This window comes from Pithys albifrons, chromosome 12 (assembly GCF_047495875.1).
Source record: "Pithys albifrons albifrons isolate INPA30051 chromosome 12, PitAlb_v1, whole genome shotgun sequence".
NCBI classification, from domain to species: domain Eukaryota; kingdom Metazoa; phylum Chordata; class Aves; order Passeriformes; family Thamnophilidae; genus Pithys; species Pithys albifrons.
In genome coordinates this window covers 3,850,758-3,870,079 of record NC_092469.1, presented here as the reverse complement: position 1 = coordinate 3,870,079, position 19,322 = coordinate 3,850,758, and the positions used below count along the sequence as shown (strand labels likewise).

Below are 19,322 nucleotides of genomic sequence, written 5' to 3'. Positions count from 1 at the left end.
TAATTCTAACCTGATAAAAGCCTTAAAGGGGGAAAAAGAGCTTCAATATTTGATTACGTCAATTGTTCCAACCTATCAGACAAGACACTCAACATATTTCCTGTCAACATTGTGCAAAAAAGGTTTAAACCTGTGTGTTAAGTCAAAGTCACATAGAATTGGGTATTCTGAAACAGTTATTTCCTAAACGAAGAGAAACAGCAACTGTGTTAACAGCTCATTTTGCCACTGTGTGTTCTAGCTAAGTGCTTACTAATTAGTAACGACGAGAAAAGATAATGCGTGTAAAGATGTGTCTGTGGAATCTGCTATATTGTTTCTAAGTGAATTAGAGACCCAAATGAAACAGAGGACTCCCTATTTACATGGAACCGTGTAAATATTTCCTGTGGAAACCTGAAACCACATGAAACTCTGGTAGTTTCACTCTGAAAGAAACCAGCCCCATTATACAAATAAACAGAAATACTGAGCTAGGAAATACTCAGCCAAACTTGCAGAAGTCTTATCTGTTAAGGGCAGGAGTATCTCAAGACTGTGTTTTGATTTATTTTCAAGGATTTAAAAGAAACTGGTGATATTTGCCTACACAAGTTGTGGATTGATAGTTTCCTCGGCACAAATTGAAGAGGTTGTGGTTTTTTTTTTTTTTTTGGGGGGGGGGCATTGCAATGGTTTGGGGGTTCGATTGTTTGGTCTTTTTTTAATTGATCATGCGTTTAATTAGTCTGAATATTAAGGTCAAATGTAAGCTTGAGAAATCAAATTAATAAAAATCGATATACGAGTTCTTCATGGTTAATACTGGAAATTCAAATCCAGGTTTTGAACACTTGTGTCCTACCGGCGAATACTGGTATTTGTACAGAATATACTCAGTAAAAGTTACTCCCAAGTAAAAGTTTTCCCCAAGATGCTGCAGAGACACCTGAAAGCGTTCGGGGAGAGATTTTGAACGCTGAGACTTCTGCCCTGATTTCTGTGCACATTCTTCTCGAATAGCTCGTGAAACAACGTGCTTAGGCAAATTTTGCCCCGTATCTGCCGAAGATCATAATTCAGTGAAATCCGCTGATTTTGGTTCAGAGTGGGGTTCGCTTTGCTCCTTGATTCAGATAAAATCTTTTTTCCCAGAGTCGCTGCTGCCCTTTTCCTATCGCCGGGTCACGAGGGGCAGTCGACGACTGGGGGAGTCACCGCAGGGCTGGTGACACCCAGTTGGACATTTTGTGGCGCCGGTGATTTTAAAGCCTCCCGTGCCCGCCGTGCCGTGGGGCACTGAGGGGGCACTGAGGGCGCCCGGGGACGGGCAGTCCCGGGGATGGGCTGTCCCGGGGATGGGCTGTCCCGGGGATGGGCAGTCCCGGGGATGGGCAGTCCCGGGGACGGGCAGTCCCGGGGATGGGCAGTGCTAAGGATGGCTGTCCCAGGGATGGGCTGTCCCGGGGATGGGCAGTCCCGGGGATGGGCTGTCCCAGGGATGGGCAGTGCTAAGGATGGCTGTCCCAGGGATGGGCAGTCCGGGGATGGGCAGTCCCGGGGATGGGCAGTCCCGGGGATGGGCAGTGCTAAGGATGGCTGTCCCAGGGATGGGCTGTCCCGGGGATGGGCAGTCCCGGGGATGGGCTGTCCCAGGGATGGGCAGTGCTAAGGATGGCTGTCCCAGGGATGGGCAGTCCGGGGATGGGCAGTCCCGGGGATGGGCAGTCCCGGGGATGGGCAGTGCTAAGGATGGCTGTCCCAGGGATGGGCTGTCCCGGGGATGGGCAGTCCCGGGGATGGGCTGTCCCAGGGATGGGCAGTGCTAAGGATGGCTGTCCCAGGGATGGGCAGTCCGGGGATGGGCAGTCCCGGGGATGGGCAGTCCCGGGGATGGGCAGTGCTAAGGATGGCTGTCCCAGGGATGGGCTGTCCCGGGGACGGGCAGTCCCGGGGATGGGCAGTGCTAAGGATGGCTGTCCCAGGGATGGGCTGTCCCGGGGATGGGCAGTCCCGGGGATGGGCTGTCCCAGGGATGGGCAGTGCTAAGGATGGCTGTCCCAGGGATGGGCAGTCCGGGGATGGGCAGTCCCGGGGATGGGCAGTCCCGGGGATGGGCAGTGCTAAGGATGGCTGTCCCAGGGATGGGCTGTCCCGGGGATGGGCAGTCCCGGGGATGGGCTGTCCCAGGGATGGGCAGTGCTAAGGATGGCTGTCCCAGGGATGGGCAGTCCGGGCATGGGCAGTCCCGGGGATGGGCAGTCCCGGGGATGGGCTGTCCCAGGGATGGGCAGTGCTAAGGATGGCTGTCCCAGGGATGGGCAGTCCGGGGATGGGCAGTCCCGGGGATGGGCAGTCCCGGGGATGGGCTGTCCCAGGGATGGGCAGTCCGGGGATGGGCAGTCCCAGGGATGGGCAGTCCCGGGGATGGGCGGTCACGGGGATGGGTAGTCCCGGGGATGGGCTGTCCCGGGGATGGGCAGTCCCGGGGATGGGCTGTCCCGGGGATGGGCAGTCCCGGGGATGGGCTGTCCCGGGGATGGCTGTCCCGGGATGGCAGTGCCGGGATGTCTGTCCCAGGGATGGCTGTCCCAGAATGTCTGTCCCAGGGATGGGCAGTCCCAGAGATGGCTGTCCCAGGAATGACAGTACCGGGGATGTCTGTCCCGGGTACATCTGTCCCGGCGATGTCTGTCCCGGGGATGGTTGTACCGGGGAAGGGCAGTACCGGGGATGGCTGTCCCGGGATGGCTGTCCCGGGGATGAACAAACCCGGGGATGGCGGTCCCGGGAATGGGAGTCCCCGGGGATGTCTGTCTGTCCCGGGGATGGCAGTGCCGGGGATGGTTGTCACGGGGATGGGCAGTCCCAGAGATGGCTCTCTCAGGGGTGTCTGTCCCGGGGATGTCTGTCTGTCCCGAGGATGGTTGTTCCGGGGATGTCTGTCTATCCCGGGAATACCTGTCTGTCCCGGGATGTCTGTCTGTCCCGGGGATGTCTGTCTGTCCCGGGAATACCTGTCTGTCCCGGGATGTCTGTCTGTCCCGGGATGTCTGTCTGTCTCGGGGATGTCTGTCTCTCCCGGGAATACCTGTCTGTCCCGGGATGTTTGTCTGTCCCGGGGATGTCTGTCTGTCCCGGGAATACCTGTCTGTCCCGGGATGTCTGTCTGTCCCGGGAATACCTGTCTGTCCCGGGAATACCTGTCTGTCCCGGGATGTCTGTCTGTCCCGGGATGTCTGTCTGTCCCGGGATGTCTGTCTGTCCCGGGATGTTTGTCTGTCCCGGGGATGTCTGTCTGTCCCGGGATGTCTGTCTATCCCGGAATGTCCATCCCAGGGATGGCGGTCCCGGCTGTCCCGGCCGTGGGCGGGGCCTGTCCCGGAGGCTCCGCCCCCTCGCTCCCACGGGCCCCGCGCGGCCTCCGTCGGCCAAGATGGCGGAGAGCGGCGACAGCGACGAGGAGGACCTGGCGGGCTATGGCACTGCCCTGCAGCCGCTGCTCGAGGGTGAGCGACCGCGGGGGCTGCGCTGCGGCTCCCCCGCACCCCCGTCAGGCGCGGGACCCAGCGCTGGGGGCGGCCCGCGGGGTCCCGGAGGGGCCGGCCCGATCCGCAGCCGGAGCTCCTGCGGCCTCGGCTGTGGGGGCTGTGGCGTGTGGGACCGGCACGGACCTGCCCCTTGTCCAGCGGGCGGACTGGCCCGCGGAGGGGCCTGGCCTGGCCCTGGGGAGCCCCAGGGAGCGTAGCGGGGCCGGGATGGGCCCTGTGGGCTGTGTGGGCTGGACGCCGTGGGCTATGCGGGATGGACTGTGCGGGATGGGCTTCGTGGGTTGTGCGGGATGGGCTGTGCGGGTTGGGCCCCGTGGGCTGTGCGGGATGGGCCCCGTGGGCTGTGCGGGATGGGCCCCGCGGATTGTGCGGGATGGGCTGTGCGGGATGGGCTGTGCGGGTGGGCTGTGCGGGTTGGGCCCCATGGGCTGTGCGGGTTGGGCCCCATGGGCTGTGCGGGATGGGCCCCGTGGGCTGTGCGGGATGGACTGTGCGGGATGGGCCCCGTGGGCTGTGCGGGATGGGCTGTGCGGGATGGGCCCCGCGGATTGTGCGGAACGGCACCGGCCGGCCCTGCCCTACCCTGAGCTGGGAACAACCTGTCCGGCTGAACCTTCCCCAAGCCTCAAAAAGAAACAGAGTTCTAATGTACGCCGTTCAGTGTACGCAGCTTTGCCAGTGTGGTCCCCTATCCTTATATCCATAAGATGGACTGGCCATCGTCCAAGGACTAACCTGCACCTGTGGCTCCCAAGCCTGTGCCACTTCATTCAGGAAATGCTGTTTAATACGTGTAAATGTTCATGTCAAAGTCTGTGTTTTATTTCAGTTTTGGCCACTTCTGATGTGTAATTTCTCACATAGTTACTGAGGTGGTGCAGTCCTGTCAGGGGTCTTGCATGCTTCAAAACTAAAAGTGCCCTTTCCCAGGACAAGAATGGTGTTCCAGAACTCAGTAGGCTGAAAGATTCGATGTGAGCACAGTGCTTTTCCTTTAGCAGTGTGCATAAGTGTGCAAATAGGTAAAGTGATGCTTTCCACTTCAGGGTGGCCACTATTTGATCTGGTTCTCACTTGTAAGGAAGAAACTGCTCCTGGAGGAATTGGGGAGTCCCTTCTTCACGCCACGTTGTGTCTTATTTTCTGATTTATTTACTTGACTGTAGGTGAACGAATTAAAAAGCCAGTTCCTCTTCAAGAACAGACTGTTAAGGATGCAAAGGGACGATACCAGCGTTTCCATGGAGCATTCACGGGTGGCTTTTCTGCTGGTTACTTTAACACCGTTGGCACCAAGGAAGGTTGGGTATTTTTCTGTCTTCTGGGAAGCATTAAATGGAGTACCACAGTTTGATGTCAGAGAAAACAAATTAACTGTCATTAAGCATTTTTTCCTCTGCTGTTCCTTACACTATAAATAGTTGGAGTAGTGTTGCTGAAGTTATTTTCCCTTGAGTTTTTGGACTTCAGTTTTACAAATGTTCCCTTGATGTATCCTTAAGATGTAAGGTTGGCATAGAGTCATAGAATGGATTGGGTTGGGAAAGACCTCCGAGATCATCAAGTCCAACCCTTGGGCCAGCTCCAGTCCCTTTACCAGATCATGGCACTCAGTGCCACGGCCAAGCTCAGCTGAAAAACCTCCAGGGATGGGGAATCCACCCCCTCTCTGGGCAGCCCATTCCAATGCCTGAGCACTCTCTCTGCAAAGAATTTTTTTCTGCTCTCCAGCTTCAATTTCCCCTGGCAGAGCTTGAGCCCATCGTGCCCCCTTGTCCTATTGCTGAGTGCCTGGGAGAAGAGACCAACCCCCACCTGGCTATAACTTCCCTTCAGGGAGTTCCAGACAGTGCTGAGGTCACCTCTGAGCCTCCTCTTCTCCAGGCTAAACACCCCCAGCTCCCTCAGCCTCTCCCCACAGCACTTGTGCTCCAGTCCCTTCTCCAGCCTCGTTGCTCTTCTCTGGCCCCGCTCCAGCCCCTCAATCTCTTTCCTCAGCTGAGGGGCCCAGAACTGAACACAACACTCAAGGTGTGGCCTCCCCAAGGCAGAGTCCAGGGGAAGGGTCACTGCCCTGGGCCTGCTGGCCACGCTAGTTTGGATCCAGGCCAGGATCCCATTGGCCTTCTTGGCCACCTGGGCACACTGGTGGCTCATGTTGAGCCATGTTTGAATTTTTTTCAAATATTGTGTTGCCTTAAGTACCTTATTTAAACATTTACCTTCTTTAAAGGATGGACACCTTCAGCTTTTGTGTCCTCACGGCAGAAGAGAGCAGACAGAACCACTCTTGGACCAGAGGATTTCATGGATGAAGAGGTACATTGAGAAAGGAATAGAAAACTTTTGTGGATGGTTTGCACAACAGCTTTTATCAGGCAGTAAAATTTTCTGAGGAGCTTAAATGGCAAAAATTGAAGTAAAATTCCTTCCTGTATGTAGTGTTACACTGCTGGGTCATACAGACTGTTTCATAGGTTCACTTAAGAAGCTCCTGTAATGTCAGTATTAAAAAATAAACCCAGAACTTTCACTGTATCAGAAAAGGCAAACACTTCTGAAGGTGTTTCAAATATGTCCATTCAAGTGATTGAGAAAACAACTTTATAAATGGCTTGAGATGGTCAGCCTGGTTGAAGGTCATTCTCCTCTTCTTTCCTTAGTATGACAGTAAGTAAGAATTTGAGGGGTGTTTAATCTAAGTTTTTTTCACTTTGTTTGTGTTCCAGGACCTTAGTGAATTTGGGATAGCACCAAAAGATATTACAACAACAGATGATTTTGCCTCCAAAGCTAAAGACAGAATAAAAGAGAAGGCCAGACAGATTGCAGGAGTAGTTGCTGCCATCCCAGGAACCACTGCCTTTGATGATTTAATAGGACCCTCTAAGTAAGTAAATTTACTTAAAAATTAACCAAAAAATTCCTTTTACTTAGAAGTGTTGTATAGGTTAGAAAAGTAACTTTTGGCCACAGAATCTGTGAAGGAAACTGGAAGATCTGCAGTGTTACCCCTTGCCAAGTGGCCTCAGAATGATTTCTGTTTGGAATGTGCAGACCTTTACCATTAGACATTTACAACTGGCATGGAGAGTGTAGGCAAATGTTGGTACATTCAGATTTTATTTTAGCTGGGTATAGAAACAGAAGGTCAAATGTTGTATATGATTTATCAATAAATAGTAAAAGTGTTGTTTGAAGTAATTTTGGTTTTTGTTTCCTTTTGTTTTCTTAGAATAACAGTTGGGGTTGAACTGTTACGAAAAATGGGCTGGAAAGAAGGACAAGGAATTGGCCCACGAGTCAAAAGAAAGCCACGCAGGCAGAAACCAGGTGAGTTCAGAGAAGTTCCTGGGCTCCTTAGCAGAAAGTTAACATTCATAGGCTGATTAGAAAGTTAATTTAAAAATCTCCTTTTATTAATTTATTGTGGTGCTCTGATGTCTCTTACAGATCCTACAGTGAAAATATACGGCTGTGCGTTACCTCCTGGACTGTCTGAGGGCTCTGAGGTATTAACAGGCAAAAGTTGTTTGATGGCTTGTGTAAGAATGTGTGTCAGCCTGTTGAAAAACCCTCGAAACTTCTTTAATGTCTTTGAACAGTATTTTAAAATGTAGTTTCAAGTCTTCTTAAAAGCATTCATACTTACCATATTTAATGTGAGGAAAGGTTGTAGTGTAACTGAATTTCTTCTTTGGCTGCCTAAGCAGGTGTAGTTCACACCCAACTTAGGAAATGCAAACTGACCCAGGCTCTTGTTATCTGAGTGTTGTAAAAGCTCAACATACAAAACTTTTAATCATATTTGCTCTTACAAACTCTGCTTTTGTACAAGGATGAAGAGGATGAATACCAGCCAGAGAACGTGACGTTTGCACCAAAAGATGTAATGCCTGTGGATTTGACTCCAAAAGAGAATGTCCATGGACTTGGCTATAAGGGCTTGGACCCCTCACAGGCTTTGTTTGGTGTGTCTGGGAGAGAACACCTCAATCTTTTCACAGGTGGTTCTGAAGAAACAAGCAATTTACTTGGTGATCTGAGACACAGTAAAGGAAGAAAACTGGGTATTACAGGTCAGGTAAGGACATTTTTAATGCATTTTATTGTTAGTGCAATAAAAGATAAAGAAATTTTGGTTTTTTCTTAAGTGAAAAGCTCCTAGCCATTGTAGGGTTATTTCAAGAAATCTTAAGTATGGGTTGATTTTTTTAAAACTTGTTTTGAAGATGTGGAAAAATCCTCAGAACTGTCAAATGGCTTCACTGGTCAGTATTATTAAAGACAACTATAAAAATACCCAATTCTGAGTAGCTGGATGGAGAAAAGTCTTGTGTTACTTTGATTAGAGAAAGTTTTTACTTCAGTGTGTTTTCAGTTTACATTTTTTTGTCTGTGTGACTTTCAGTGATGCTGTTTCTGTCAGCTGGAGAGGGTTTGTGTTGCTCTGTGGTATTTGTAGTTCTTATCTAGAACTCTGGCAGTTCATATTTCTGGGAATTCTACTTGCTTCATTTCCATGCCAACTGACATTTCTTTTCCTTTTGAATATTTAACCTGGTCTTAGATTGCAAATGTTACTTTGTGGAATTAGTTTGCTGTCTGCATCCTGTACAGGTCAAACTCTCTGCCCCTCCTTGCCAGGGGCATGGACCGTGTTTGCTTTTGTGTTCAGTGAAGGGAGAGGGTTTTTCCACCTCACTTCTTGTGGTGAACATGTACATTTTCCCCAATGTGTGTATATGTATACTCAACATCTTGTATAGATGGATAGACACACATATGGGTGTGTTCTGATATGTGACTTCAAAGTATTGTTACACTTCTGAGTTTTCATTTTTATTGAAAATCTATTTTAGGCTTTTGGCGTAGGAGCTTTAGAGGAAGAAGATGATGATATTTATGCAACTGACACACTGTCAAAATATGATACAGTTCTAAAGGATGAGGAGCCTGGAGATGGCTTGTATGGCTGGACAGCACCAAAGCAGTATAAATCCAAAAAAAGTAAGAACTGTGGTTCTGTCTAAACAGTTTGTGTCATTTGGAGAAAAATAACATAATGGAGGCTCTATTTGCCAAGTATTTCAGTTTTCAGCCTTGATATCTGAAACTTCAACTAATCTTCTTTCTATATTCTAGTGCCCAAATACAGAAATAATTTCCAAAGTCCTCCACTAAACCCAATGTAGATTAACCCCCCAGACTATATTTTCAAAATATCTGCTCCTTTCTGAGGTAAAACATTCAGTTCCATGTGGGGAAACAAGTGATTGTGAATCATGTTTACCAAATATCACCCAATACTTTTTTGCATATACTTTTGCATTTCAAATAATTTCTGTAAATTTTATTTTGCTGCCACTTTATTTTTGCTGCAATTTTTTAAGTGCTTGAAATCCTGTAGTGATCATTAATCCAGAATCAGAACCCTGAATTTTAAATGAAAGGCAGTGAAAACAAAGATCTGCAATTATGACCTGTAGCAGATAGTGACAAATGCAAAATATTCAGGAAAAAAATCCTTTTTGTGTAATGTACATGTTTTAAACATTGACCATCTCTGTGGTCATTTTGTAGGGCCTGAAAGAGAATTTAAATACATAGGCAAAATCTTGGATGGTTTTTCCTTGGCATCAAAATCATCAACTCCAGTCAAGGTAAGTAGATATTTTTTGTGTTAAGAATACCATCAACAAATTATTCTGTGAGCTGTATGGCCTTTACTGCTGCTCTGAGTTTTTTCTGTTCTTAACCATAAGTGTTGTGGTCAGCAGGAAAGGTTGCTGAATGAGCAAAGTTACAGCATTGGAGGCTCTTCAACAGAAAACTGAAATTTGCCAGACTTCTTAAGGAATTTAAACTTTGCCTGTGATACTGGCTTTGAACAAATGCCTTCCACACTGTCTGCTGTTATCTGCCATAAAGTTGGGGGAATGGTTAATTGAACTTCAAAATTAAAAAATTTGCATCTTTGCTTGTAGGTCTTTCAAATGAATTATTCAGTTTTCTGTAAAAATTAGACCTCCTGCTTTGTCCACTTTGCTGTTTTGGTGACAAGTTTATTTGTTAGTCTGTTCTCAGGTTTGCATCATTTATGCCATACATGTTTGCACAAATTAGAATGGCAGACAGAATTATTGACATGGTCCTGTGTCTAAGGAAGAATATTTGTGTGGTATATAAAACTGCATCATACAGGGGGCACAGGGATAACCTTTGAAGTAACAGCTTGAATGAAGAATATGGGTAAAAGCACTTGGAAAGGCTTTAAATACACAAGTACTCAGGAGTGCAATTAATTGATTAAATCATGTTTTAAAAAAACTAGTTACTAGGCAATACCAAGAGCATTTTCTCAAAGAAAAGCTGTGCAAATTAAGACTCCTGTTAATTTTTTTTAGCTTGATGTACATGTTTTCCTGTTTTTTCATAGCCTTTACATATTGTCAGTGTGTTTGTTGCTTGTATTCCAGTGCCACTTTACTGACTAGGTCTAAAAGAATCAGTGTCTTGTAGTATCTGCCTCTACTACTGAGATGTAAACAGGAGTTTTTAGGTTGAGCTGACTTTCCCTGAAACACATTTGTAAGTGTCACACTCAGAGTTGCCTCTCTCTCAGTGGATTCTTTTGTTTTGTTGCCCCTGGCCCCAAAGATTTACCCACCACCAAACCTGCCACGGAATTACAGACCAGTCCATTATTTCCGCCCTGTGGTGGCAGCTGGGGGTGAAAACTCCCGCGTGCAGAAGGCACTGGAGGAATCCACAGGGAGGCTCCAGAGTGATCCAGCCCAGCCGAGCAGGCACGCTTTGGATGCAGCTCAGAGGAGGGAGCGGCTGGGAGAGACTGCTCTGAAAGGTACTGAGATGTGGCCACACCTTTGCTTGTGTTTCAGGCCCCCTGTTTGTTTGTAGAACAGTAAAAACTTGGTCTGGCCTTGAACACTTACTGTGCAAAATAAACATACCAACTCTAGTTACCATAGCTGGAATGCCATTCCCTTGTTCAGCTCCAGCTCAACAGTGGAATTGTTGGCATAGCTGTGTGTATTTTCATTTACTTAAGTATTTCAAAGGCAAAAGGTATGTGTGGGATTGTGTTTTGTTGGGTTTGCTTGGGTTTTCTTTTGGCCCTTTATGAATGTTGTACTGGGGAATTTTTCTGTAAAATGGGGTTTCACTGACATACATTTGAATATGTTAAGAAGGTAATTTGTACCTGTGGTTCACATTTGTATCTACAACATATTTATATATAAATACGTTGTAAATAACATAAAAGATGTAATAGTGGCCAAATTTTTACCTGCCATTTCTGCAATTTTATTTTGTATTTCTGCTTGAGATCATTTTCTCTGAATATATACACATGGTGGTAGTGCTTTTTCCTCCACTAAGGTGCAAGAAACAGTTCCAGTAATTTTTCATTTCTGTTTACATTTTCTGGGGTTTTTTCTGCTTTAGGTCCAGCTCCTTCTGTTTTGGAATATCTGTCTGAGAAAGACAGAGAAAGACTCAAAGAAGTAAAACAAGCATCTGAACAACAAATGAAAGCAAAAGTAGTGGCTCAGCAGTCACAAAATAGATTCCAGCCAGCCCCCCCAGAAGATGATTCTCACAAATGGCAAATGCTGCTGGGGGGGCAGTTGGCAAATGCTGGTTCCAGTGACTTCAAACCATTTGCAAAAAATCCAGAAAAACAAAAAAGATACGAAAATTTTGTGAAAAGTCTTAAACAAGGAGAAAAAGGTAAAATATTTCTTGATCAATTTTTTTTTGTTTTCCCCCCCACTTTTTTGTTCCGATGCATTTTGTGTTCACTGTGAGTTCTCTTCCTGAATTCCACAGCATTTCTCCCTCTGCTTCTTTTCAGGGCCAATGTTAAAAGAATTTTTTACTGATGTTTAGTCATTTTGATCTCAGGAAAACTGCTCAGTAATTAATTGTCAACAAGTCTTGATTTTAGGCATTGCTGTAGCAGAAGTCAAGTTCTGCTTAATGTCCTGGATTTCCCCGGTTTCATTTGCCAAGACAGACTTCAGCTTTGGTCAGTAGAATAAACACTTTCATTTAGTTTGTTCCTCTTTGGGGAGTAAAACTGACAGATCCTATAAAGGCAGAAACAAGGCTGGGTCACAGTAGAATCCAAAGAACCCCCATCCCAGCACACCTGGAGGAGATAAGGACCTCAAAGGGAATGAAGCATTTCACACTTGTTAGAGCCTTGTATTGTTTGTCCTTCTGATTCAAACTGCCATTTATGTTCTCAGCAAGACCTAGGCCTGTGAAATCATGACATACATGCAGGGCTCTTGGTCAACCCCAACAAAATCCAACCCCCTTCATTGTCTCTTTTCAAGCTCTTTCAGTCTCCTTCCATTTTGTTTGGATTTTTGCTATCAAATGATGCTGTGGTGTACCTTAAATTAAACTTAAACCTTGTGGTGAGTTCTCCAGTATTGTGTTTTTTCTGAAAGGCATGAAAGGTTGAAATTGATGTAGAGAGTTCAGCAGCAGCCTGTGAATCTGCATTGCTTTAAAACAGGGGCTGGTTTGTTTCTCAAATTTTTAAGTACAAAAGGGCTGTTGGTGAAGAGGAAAATGGGCACTAGCAAAATTTCATGGAGGAAAGCATATAGTGACAGATAGAAAACCTGGTTTTGTTATTTTAGTTGTGATTTGGTTTTTGGGTTTTGGCTTTTTTTTTAAATAGTCCTTTCATTATATCAAAACACCCTATTTCATGGTCAGTAGCCTCCTCTGGTTACCACACTGGGACAGATGACTCGAGCTTTGAAGCCACAATTCCTCTGTTCAGAACTGGAATTTTCCCTGTGTAAAATTGAGTATCCTCAATTATGACTGTAAATGCCTCCTTAGTCATAAAGATGAAAATGCAGGAATATTTAACTGAAATTATTAAAGTTCTATTTGACTCTAGGAGTGTTTGCTTGGCTGGTGTTATTGCCTTTTCCTTCTGCAAAAACCTGTTGCTGTAAACAGGGTCTATACAGTTTATAAAAACCTGTGTCCAAACTCTGTATTTATCAGTGGGCACTTTCTATACCAGAAAGCCCCTTAAAGTTACCAAAGCACAGCCAGGCTTACTATTTGGTTAACTCTTCTATTCTGTGTTTTAGTTATTTGATCAATCTTGGCATTATACTTTTTGTTTTAAACAAAAATCCCTCAAGTGTCCTGAACATTCCTTAGAGGGCAGTGATTAAGGAGTCAGGTTTACAAGTAAAATAATTTAAAATACCTATTTTGCATTGGGCAAATGCTGTCATTCTTGCTGTCTTGAAAACCTACCTCCTTTTATCATGGATTAACACACTTGAGACTGATGCTGTCCTTAAGCTAAATACTCATTAAATACTTGCAAGGATGTTGGTTATGGTCTCATTTTATTGTTTCAATGTAATCTCTGCTAAACTATTCTCTTCTTATCTTACAGTGGATACACTGGAGCGTTTTTTAGACCCAAACATGACCGAATGGGAGCGGGGAAGGGAACAGGAGGAGTTCGTGCGTGCAGCCGCGTTCTACAGATCCTCCAGTTCCACACTCTCCTCCAGGTTCACACGCGCCAAGTACGAAGATGACGTTGACAAAGTCGAAGTTCCTCGAGACCAAGAGGTACCTGCTGTTGGAGCTGCAGTTTCTGCCCTAACCCTGACTTTCTTCTCCCTTAAAAGTCATAAAATCATGGAATCAGCTGGGTTGGAAAAGACCTCTGAGATCATCAAGTCCAACCCTTGATCCAACACCACGATGGTTACCAGCCCATGGCACTCAGTGCCACATCCAGCCTCGTCTTAAAACCTCCAGGGATAGAGAAGCCACCACTTCCCTGGGCAGGCCATTCCAATGTCTGATCACCCTCTATGGAAAGAATTTTTTCCTGTTATCCAGCCTAAACCTCCCCTGACAGAGCTTAAGGCCATGCCCTCTTATCATACTGTTGGTTGCCTGAGAGAAGAGACCAACCCCCACCTGGCTACAACATCTTTCAGGGAGTTTTAGAGGGTGGTGAGGTCTCCCCTGAGCCTCCTCCTCTCCAGGCTGAACACCCCCAGCTCCCTCAGCCTCTCCCCACAGCACTTGTGCTCCAGTCCCTTCACCAGCCTCGTTGCTCTTCTCTGAACTTGCTCCAGCCCCTCGGCATCCTCCCTGAACTGAGGGGCCCAGAACTGGACACAGCACTCAGGATGTGGCAGGAGAGGGATCACTGCCCTCATCCTGCTGCCACTCTGGTCCTGATAGTCCTTTGCAGACATGTCACTGTTGTGTTGCCCTTCTGTTCAGCAGCTTTTGAAAACACTCACTGTGTACAGAGTAGTGATTTGTTCAGCAGCATTTAAATATTATGTTTCTGTCTTGGTTTTAAGTCTTAGAACAGTAATAGTTCAGTAAATTGTTACTTATTTGGCAGCTATAAATGTTTGACTTTTTCAGAATGATCTTGATGATAAGGAAACTGCTGTGAAGATGAAGATGTTTGGCAAACTCACAAGAGACAAGTTTGAATGGCATCCTGATAAGCTGCTGTGTAAAAGATTTAATGTTCGTGATCCATATCCTGAGTAAGATAATTAATATTTATATTTTTAACACTTTTTGAAAATTCTGAGGTTTTCATTTGCTTGTGGAAAATCTGGCTTGGTGTTTTCTTCTTGTGTTTTAATGTAATACAGAACTACAAATATTTTTGTTTGCATCATGAAACATGGTGACCTCTGACAAAATAACATGCATTTGAAGGACTACTATAGAGGTTTCAGCTTGTAGATAATTTGAGGCCATTTCTCTGTTGAAAACAATAACCAACAAACATTTTTATTTCCCTCTAGTTCCTGCATAGTTGGTTTACCGAAAGTGAAAAGAGACAAGTATTCTGTGTTTAATTTCTTAACTGTCCCTGAGCCCACCACATCTGTAACTCCAGCAACAGACAAAAAAATCCAAGAGAGTAACAGTCTCAACAGTAAGTTTGTTGTTAATTTATTAATTTAGCTATAAACAAGATAATAGTACAGAAAAAGCATCTTTTTCATGGAGAGCTTAACCACATAACCTTTTGTAATTAAAAAACCCTAAGCAAGTTAAAAAACTCAGTGACATAAAAGCTGAAATTAGTGATACATTGCTAATTTCTTTTACCCGGCAGACCTTTATAGGTCAAATATTCATCAGAAAGATATAAAAAGTGTCAAACAAAGAAGCAGAGTAAATTAAATCAAATAGGCTGTGAAATGCAGAATAATTTGGCCTGCAACTGATTTGAATGTTTTGGATGTTTTCAGAAGCAAAGAAACCTTCCAGGTGGGATGTGTCAGATAAAGAGAAGGAGAAGAAAGATTCCATCAGTGAATTCATCAGCCTTGCCAGATCAAAGGCTGATGCTCAGCAGCCACCAGTGCCAGCAACAGAGGAACGTGGAACTGGGCCAGGTGAAACTCCTCCCACTGAGGTGAGTTCACAACGAGGTTTGAACCTCAAGGGAATGGCTGTAACCCTTGACAATCCAGAAATAAGGTTGGATAATACATGAATTGATTTAATACAGACCAGTTTGCACAAGAGCCAACTCAGGATGAGCAGAGGCACTTTGCAGGATTTTGAGGTTGTAACTCTGAGATATAAAATGTTTGCAAGGACAGGAGGTTTGACTATACTTGTGGCAGCTTAAGAAAAGTTGTAGCTCAGCAGACAGGGAATTAAATTCAGTCACCCCCACTCTGCTCACAGGCATAGAATATATTTTTTTCTCCTTTGAATGGAGGATGCATTTTCTGAGGAGAAAGGTGGTGTTTCCCTTTTGCCTAAATTTATATAATTGAAGTTTGAATTAATGAATTAGATCCCCAGATATGATAAATTCTGTTTTTAACTGTGTAGCACAAACTGCACTGCTGTTTACAGGACATTGGTTGAGTTTAGCAGCATTTCACATCTTTACTCTTTTGGACTAATCAGTTCCTAAGACTGAATATTTGACAGCTATTGTGGTACCTGAATGTTTTGTAAACACCTGTCAGCACATTTGAAGTTATTCCTTATCAGAGAGAGATTGTTTGTTTCTTTAGTGTTTAAATGCAGTTTGTTATGATGGTATTTAGCAGGTAGCAAATGAAGATAAGGAACAGGAAGAAGAAAACAGACGACCACCCATGGATTTATTTAAGGCCATCTTTGTGAGTTCCTCAGATGAAAAATCATCTTCCTCTGAAGAAGAGAGTGATGAGGAAGAGCAACCAACTACTTCAGTAACAGAGTCAGAAACCACCAAGCAAGCTGACATACCAGACAGTTCTTCCTCTAATGTACAAGGTAGTACCTAATGGATGTTCATTTTTATGCAACATAAAATAAATGCCTTGTAAAAGCTTAATTTATGAATCACATACTTCAGGACTGCTGGGGCAATGCTGTTCTCCTGTGCAGATGTGGGTGGGGCTGGGCATGTAGAAAAAGTGAGAAATGCAACACTGAATAAGGCTTTGCAGTGTTATCTCTGTGGCCATGTGTGTGGTGTAGATTCACTTACTGTCACAGTTTGTTCTATTAACATTTAACTTCTACTGTTTATTAACTTTATACATCTGGTGGACTTTTTTATTCATTCTAAGTAATGGAAAATTAGTAGTATGTTACAAAATGGAAGCAAACAAATGCACTGATGCTAATTAATAATTTTGTAGTGCAAAAAGTAAATTTTGATTTAAAGGGATAAAAACCCCCACAGTATGTTGACATGTTTCAGAATTTCAGCTAATTGGCCAAAGCAGTTCACAGAGATACAGGATGCTGATCAGTTTGCTCTCTTAAAGGTTTTTAGAAAGCCACACTTGCTGAAAAAAGTGTTTCCTTATTTTCCTTTCAAATACAGAACTTTTTGTCTTTTTTCCCAGAGAGTGTTGCTGCTACGACTGACCCTGGCGTTTCTTCGTTGTCTACTTCAAAGCAGGAACTGGAGGCAGCAGAGGAGTTTGGACCAAAGTTGCCTCCAGCTTTTAATTCTGGTAAGTTCTGGAAGCTTCTGCAGTGCAAATTCTGCACACTGAACTTGTCTGTAAAATGTATGATACTGCTCTTGTAAAAAACATTTGTCAATAGACACTCTGGCTCTGAAATGTGTGTTCTGTCAAACAGACCTCAGCAAGGGCTTTGTTTCCATGCTGTGACCCCCTGGCAGGACTGGCTTTGCCTGGGTACCAGTTTTGTTTTGAGTTTTAAAGCCAATGATAAAAAATTGCTGTGAAAATACAGGACCAGCCTTGCAATTTCATTTTGTAACAGATGGCAAAGTGATTTAATTACAACAGGGATGTTGCAGGTAGGATTTTTAGACATTTCATTTCCATTTTAAGGATTAGGGGTTTTGTTTGTTTTTCACTATCCTATTAGTTTGTATTTCACTATCCTAATACAGAACAAAATAATCAAATTACTTTTTTATCCTTTTTTTTACTGTGTATGCATTTGCTTTTTATTTTAGGTGCCACTTGGCAACAGCAAGCAGTGGTGCCAACAAGCTTTCCTGAGCCCAGGAGGAAAGAAAAGCATAGGAAAACAAGAGAGAAACACAAGACTAAGAAAGAACATAAACGCAAAAAAGAAAAGGTATTTAGTTTAAATAAACAGTTTGTTTATTCTTTGACTTTCCAGTCATTTTGTTTTATTATTTATGCCAAGCTCTAGGAAATATTTATATATACTGGGACTAGAATTGAAGCAACAGAATTTTTTGGATGTTCTGAAACCAGGATGTCATCCCACTATGATGCTGCTTTATCTGTGACTGCAGACACAGTACTGTGGGTGGTTTAATGTTGTATGCTGAGGATTCTGGGAACTGCATTATAATTCTTGGTTTATATACAAATCATAGTAATGAAACTTATATTTTAGAGGGAGTTGAGTGCTTAGATGAGACGAGGGATTTTGGTTTGTATTTTTTAGCTCAGTCTGAGTAGTGGACAAGAGTCATTGGTAAGTTTTCTGTTTCAGTTAAGTTTGGAGTCCACACTGAAATCAACTTTTTTCTTTTGTCAACATTCCGAAACATCCAAGTCTTTCACAAGGAAATAAGGGATTATTTCTCTTCTTTTTACAGAAAAAAAAACATAAGAAGCAGAAAAACAAAGGAAAACACAAGAATAAAAAGTCAGAAAAAGAGAGCAGCTCAGACAGTACAGACAGCAGTGACAGCATTAGTGATATGGATACCACAGGCTTGTCACCCAAAGAGCTTCTCAGAAGGTAAACAGAAAAGTTACCTAAACACTTGCAAACTTTGCAGTAACTAATCAGTTTATGAGTTGTCATTCTGGTGAACCTGTTGGCAGAAAATGTGAATCAACCAGTCTCTTTGCAAGTATAAAATACTGCCCACTTTGGTGAGGAAAGGTTACAGACATTAGACATCCTCATCTAGAGGGGAATTAATTTTAGGAACAACACCTCTTAAGGTAAAGGGCACTAAATAAGAACCCTGTTAGTTAATGGACATTATAATTAAAGATTACTGGTATTCTTGAAAGGTATTTTGTATTGGAATTAAAAATTGAACAAGTGCAGGTGAAGATTGATGTTTTCATAATTTTACCTACTTTTCTTGGAAACATTGGGAGCAACATTGTGTGCTGAGATTCAATTCAGACAGATCCATTGTGTGGCACGGATGATGCCTAAGACAGTCAGCAAGGAGCAGTGATGCAAGCAGAACAATGCTTGAGTCATACACATGTCTTCTAAATTTAGACCACTGTCACATTTTTATGAGCCAGAGACTTGAAGGTGGTGCTAACACAAATGTGGAAATTGAAAAAGCACACTTTGCAATATCTTGCTCACATGCTTGCCATAAAGTGGGAACAAACCCAGCTGTCTCTAATTCAGATCATAACCAGCTTCAAACATGTCCCATGTGGCACAGTCACTGCATTGGCTTCTGTTCAGTGTCTCTTATTAGCTGAAGGAGTTGTCTCAAGGTATTTATTGAATAGCACATCCATCTGGCCTAATGGCAGAGTGGCTGGGGTCAAGGGGTGTAGTGGAATGGACATGTACCAATGGGAAGACTGGCATTTGAATGGACTCTGCCTCCCATCCCTTTGGAACTGAGACTCAGTTATGTATTGATGTTTTCTTACTAAAAACCAAACTATTTCTTGAATTTCTGAATAGCCAAAATACATTTTTATGCATTTTGCACAAAATAGGCTTCTTTTTACAAGCAGTTTTCTTGGAAATCTTTGCATTTCCATGTCTCACATCACTGAGAAAATACTTTTATTTCATATCACTTAGATCTCTCTCTTAAATTAAGGTTTAAGAAATTGCACAAGTAATGAAATGTTCTTAATGTTGCATCATGTTGCTGTTCAGAGTGACCTTTTTCTTTCTCCCTTTCAGATTAAAGCAGCTTCAGTATTGAAGAGGTGGCTTCTTTTCTTCAGTACTGTGTGACTTGGTCTCAAATTTGTGATCTCCTCCATGATGGTAGATCAGTGGTGTATAATGTGAAGCACTACAGATACAGTATTCATATTGAATTTCTTTGAAAGTAAATGTGCTTATGTTTATTTTGTGATGTTTTATGTTTTCAAAATGTATGGATTCTAAAATACTGAAAAGACCCCTTTCTGGGCATCATAATCTGAAATATTGCAGACTCTGTTTGAATTAATTCATTTTAATAAATTTTAATTTCACAAATAAGTTTGGTATGGTAATGATCTTGCATTACATTGTATTACTTTCCTTGAGAGAAAGAAGAAT

At 43.8% G+C, this 19,322-nt stretch overlaps 1 protein-coding gene across 3 annotated transcripts; it reads left to right on the top strand.

Annotated features, from left to right (window-relative positions):
• The first annotated feature begins 3,399 nt into the window (after nucleotides 1–3,399).
• On the top strand, nucleotides 3,400–19,262 carry GPATCH1 (G-patch domain containing 1). 3 transcript variants are annotated; one of them, XM_071567641.1, is made up of 20 exons: nucleotides 3,400–3,488; nucleotides 4,697–4,831; nucleotides 5,764–5,849; nucleotides 6,260–6,420; nucleotides 6,766–6,863; nucleotides 6,984–7,042; nucleotides 7,369–7,614; nucleotides 8,393–8,540; nucleotides 9,114–9,193; nucleotides 10,191–10,395; nucleotides 11,001–11,285; nucleotides 12,994–13,175; nucleotides 13,995–14,122; nucleotides 14,390–14,523; nucleotides 14,843–15,009; nucleotides 15,662–15,869; nucleotides 16,451–16,561; nucleotides 17,038–17,162; nucleotides 17,656–17,801; nucleotides 18,957–19,262. In XM_071567641.1, exons 1-20 carry the CDS (start codon nucleotides 3,416–3,418, stop codon nucleotides 18,976–18,978), a joined length of 2,799 nt encoding a protein of 932 aa, XP_071423742.1. In that variant the 5' UTR covers nucleotides 3,400–3,415; the 3' UTR covers nucleotides 18,979–19,262. The 3 variants fall into 3 exon arrangements, with proteins under 3 accessions (XP_071423742.1, XP_071423741.1, XP_071423743.1); XM_071567640.1 differs by having other exon boundaries at nucleotides 15,659–15,869; XM_071567642.1 differs by lacking the exon at nucleotides 18,957–19,262 and having other exon boundaries at nucleotides 15,659–15,869; nucleotides 17,656–17,805.
• The last annotated feature ends 60 nt before the right edge of the window (nucleotides 19,263–19,322 follow it).

Bases quoted from the DNA above. Each gene is read 5' to 3' on its own strand.
- GPATCH1 (XM_071567640.1), top strand. From the start codon at position 3,416: ATGGCGGAGAGCGGCGACAGCGACGAGGAGGACCTGGCGGGCTATGGC. The intron at 7,615-8,392 runs GTAAGGACATTT...AATCTATTTTAG, and splicing joins AACTGGGTATTACAGGTCAG to GCTTTTGGCGTAGGAGCTTT. The intron at 16,562-17,037 runs GTAAGTTCTGGA...TTTTTATTTTAG, and splicing joins GCCTCCAGCTTTTAATTCTG to GTGCCACTTGGCAACAGCAA.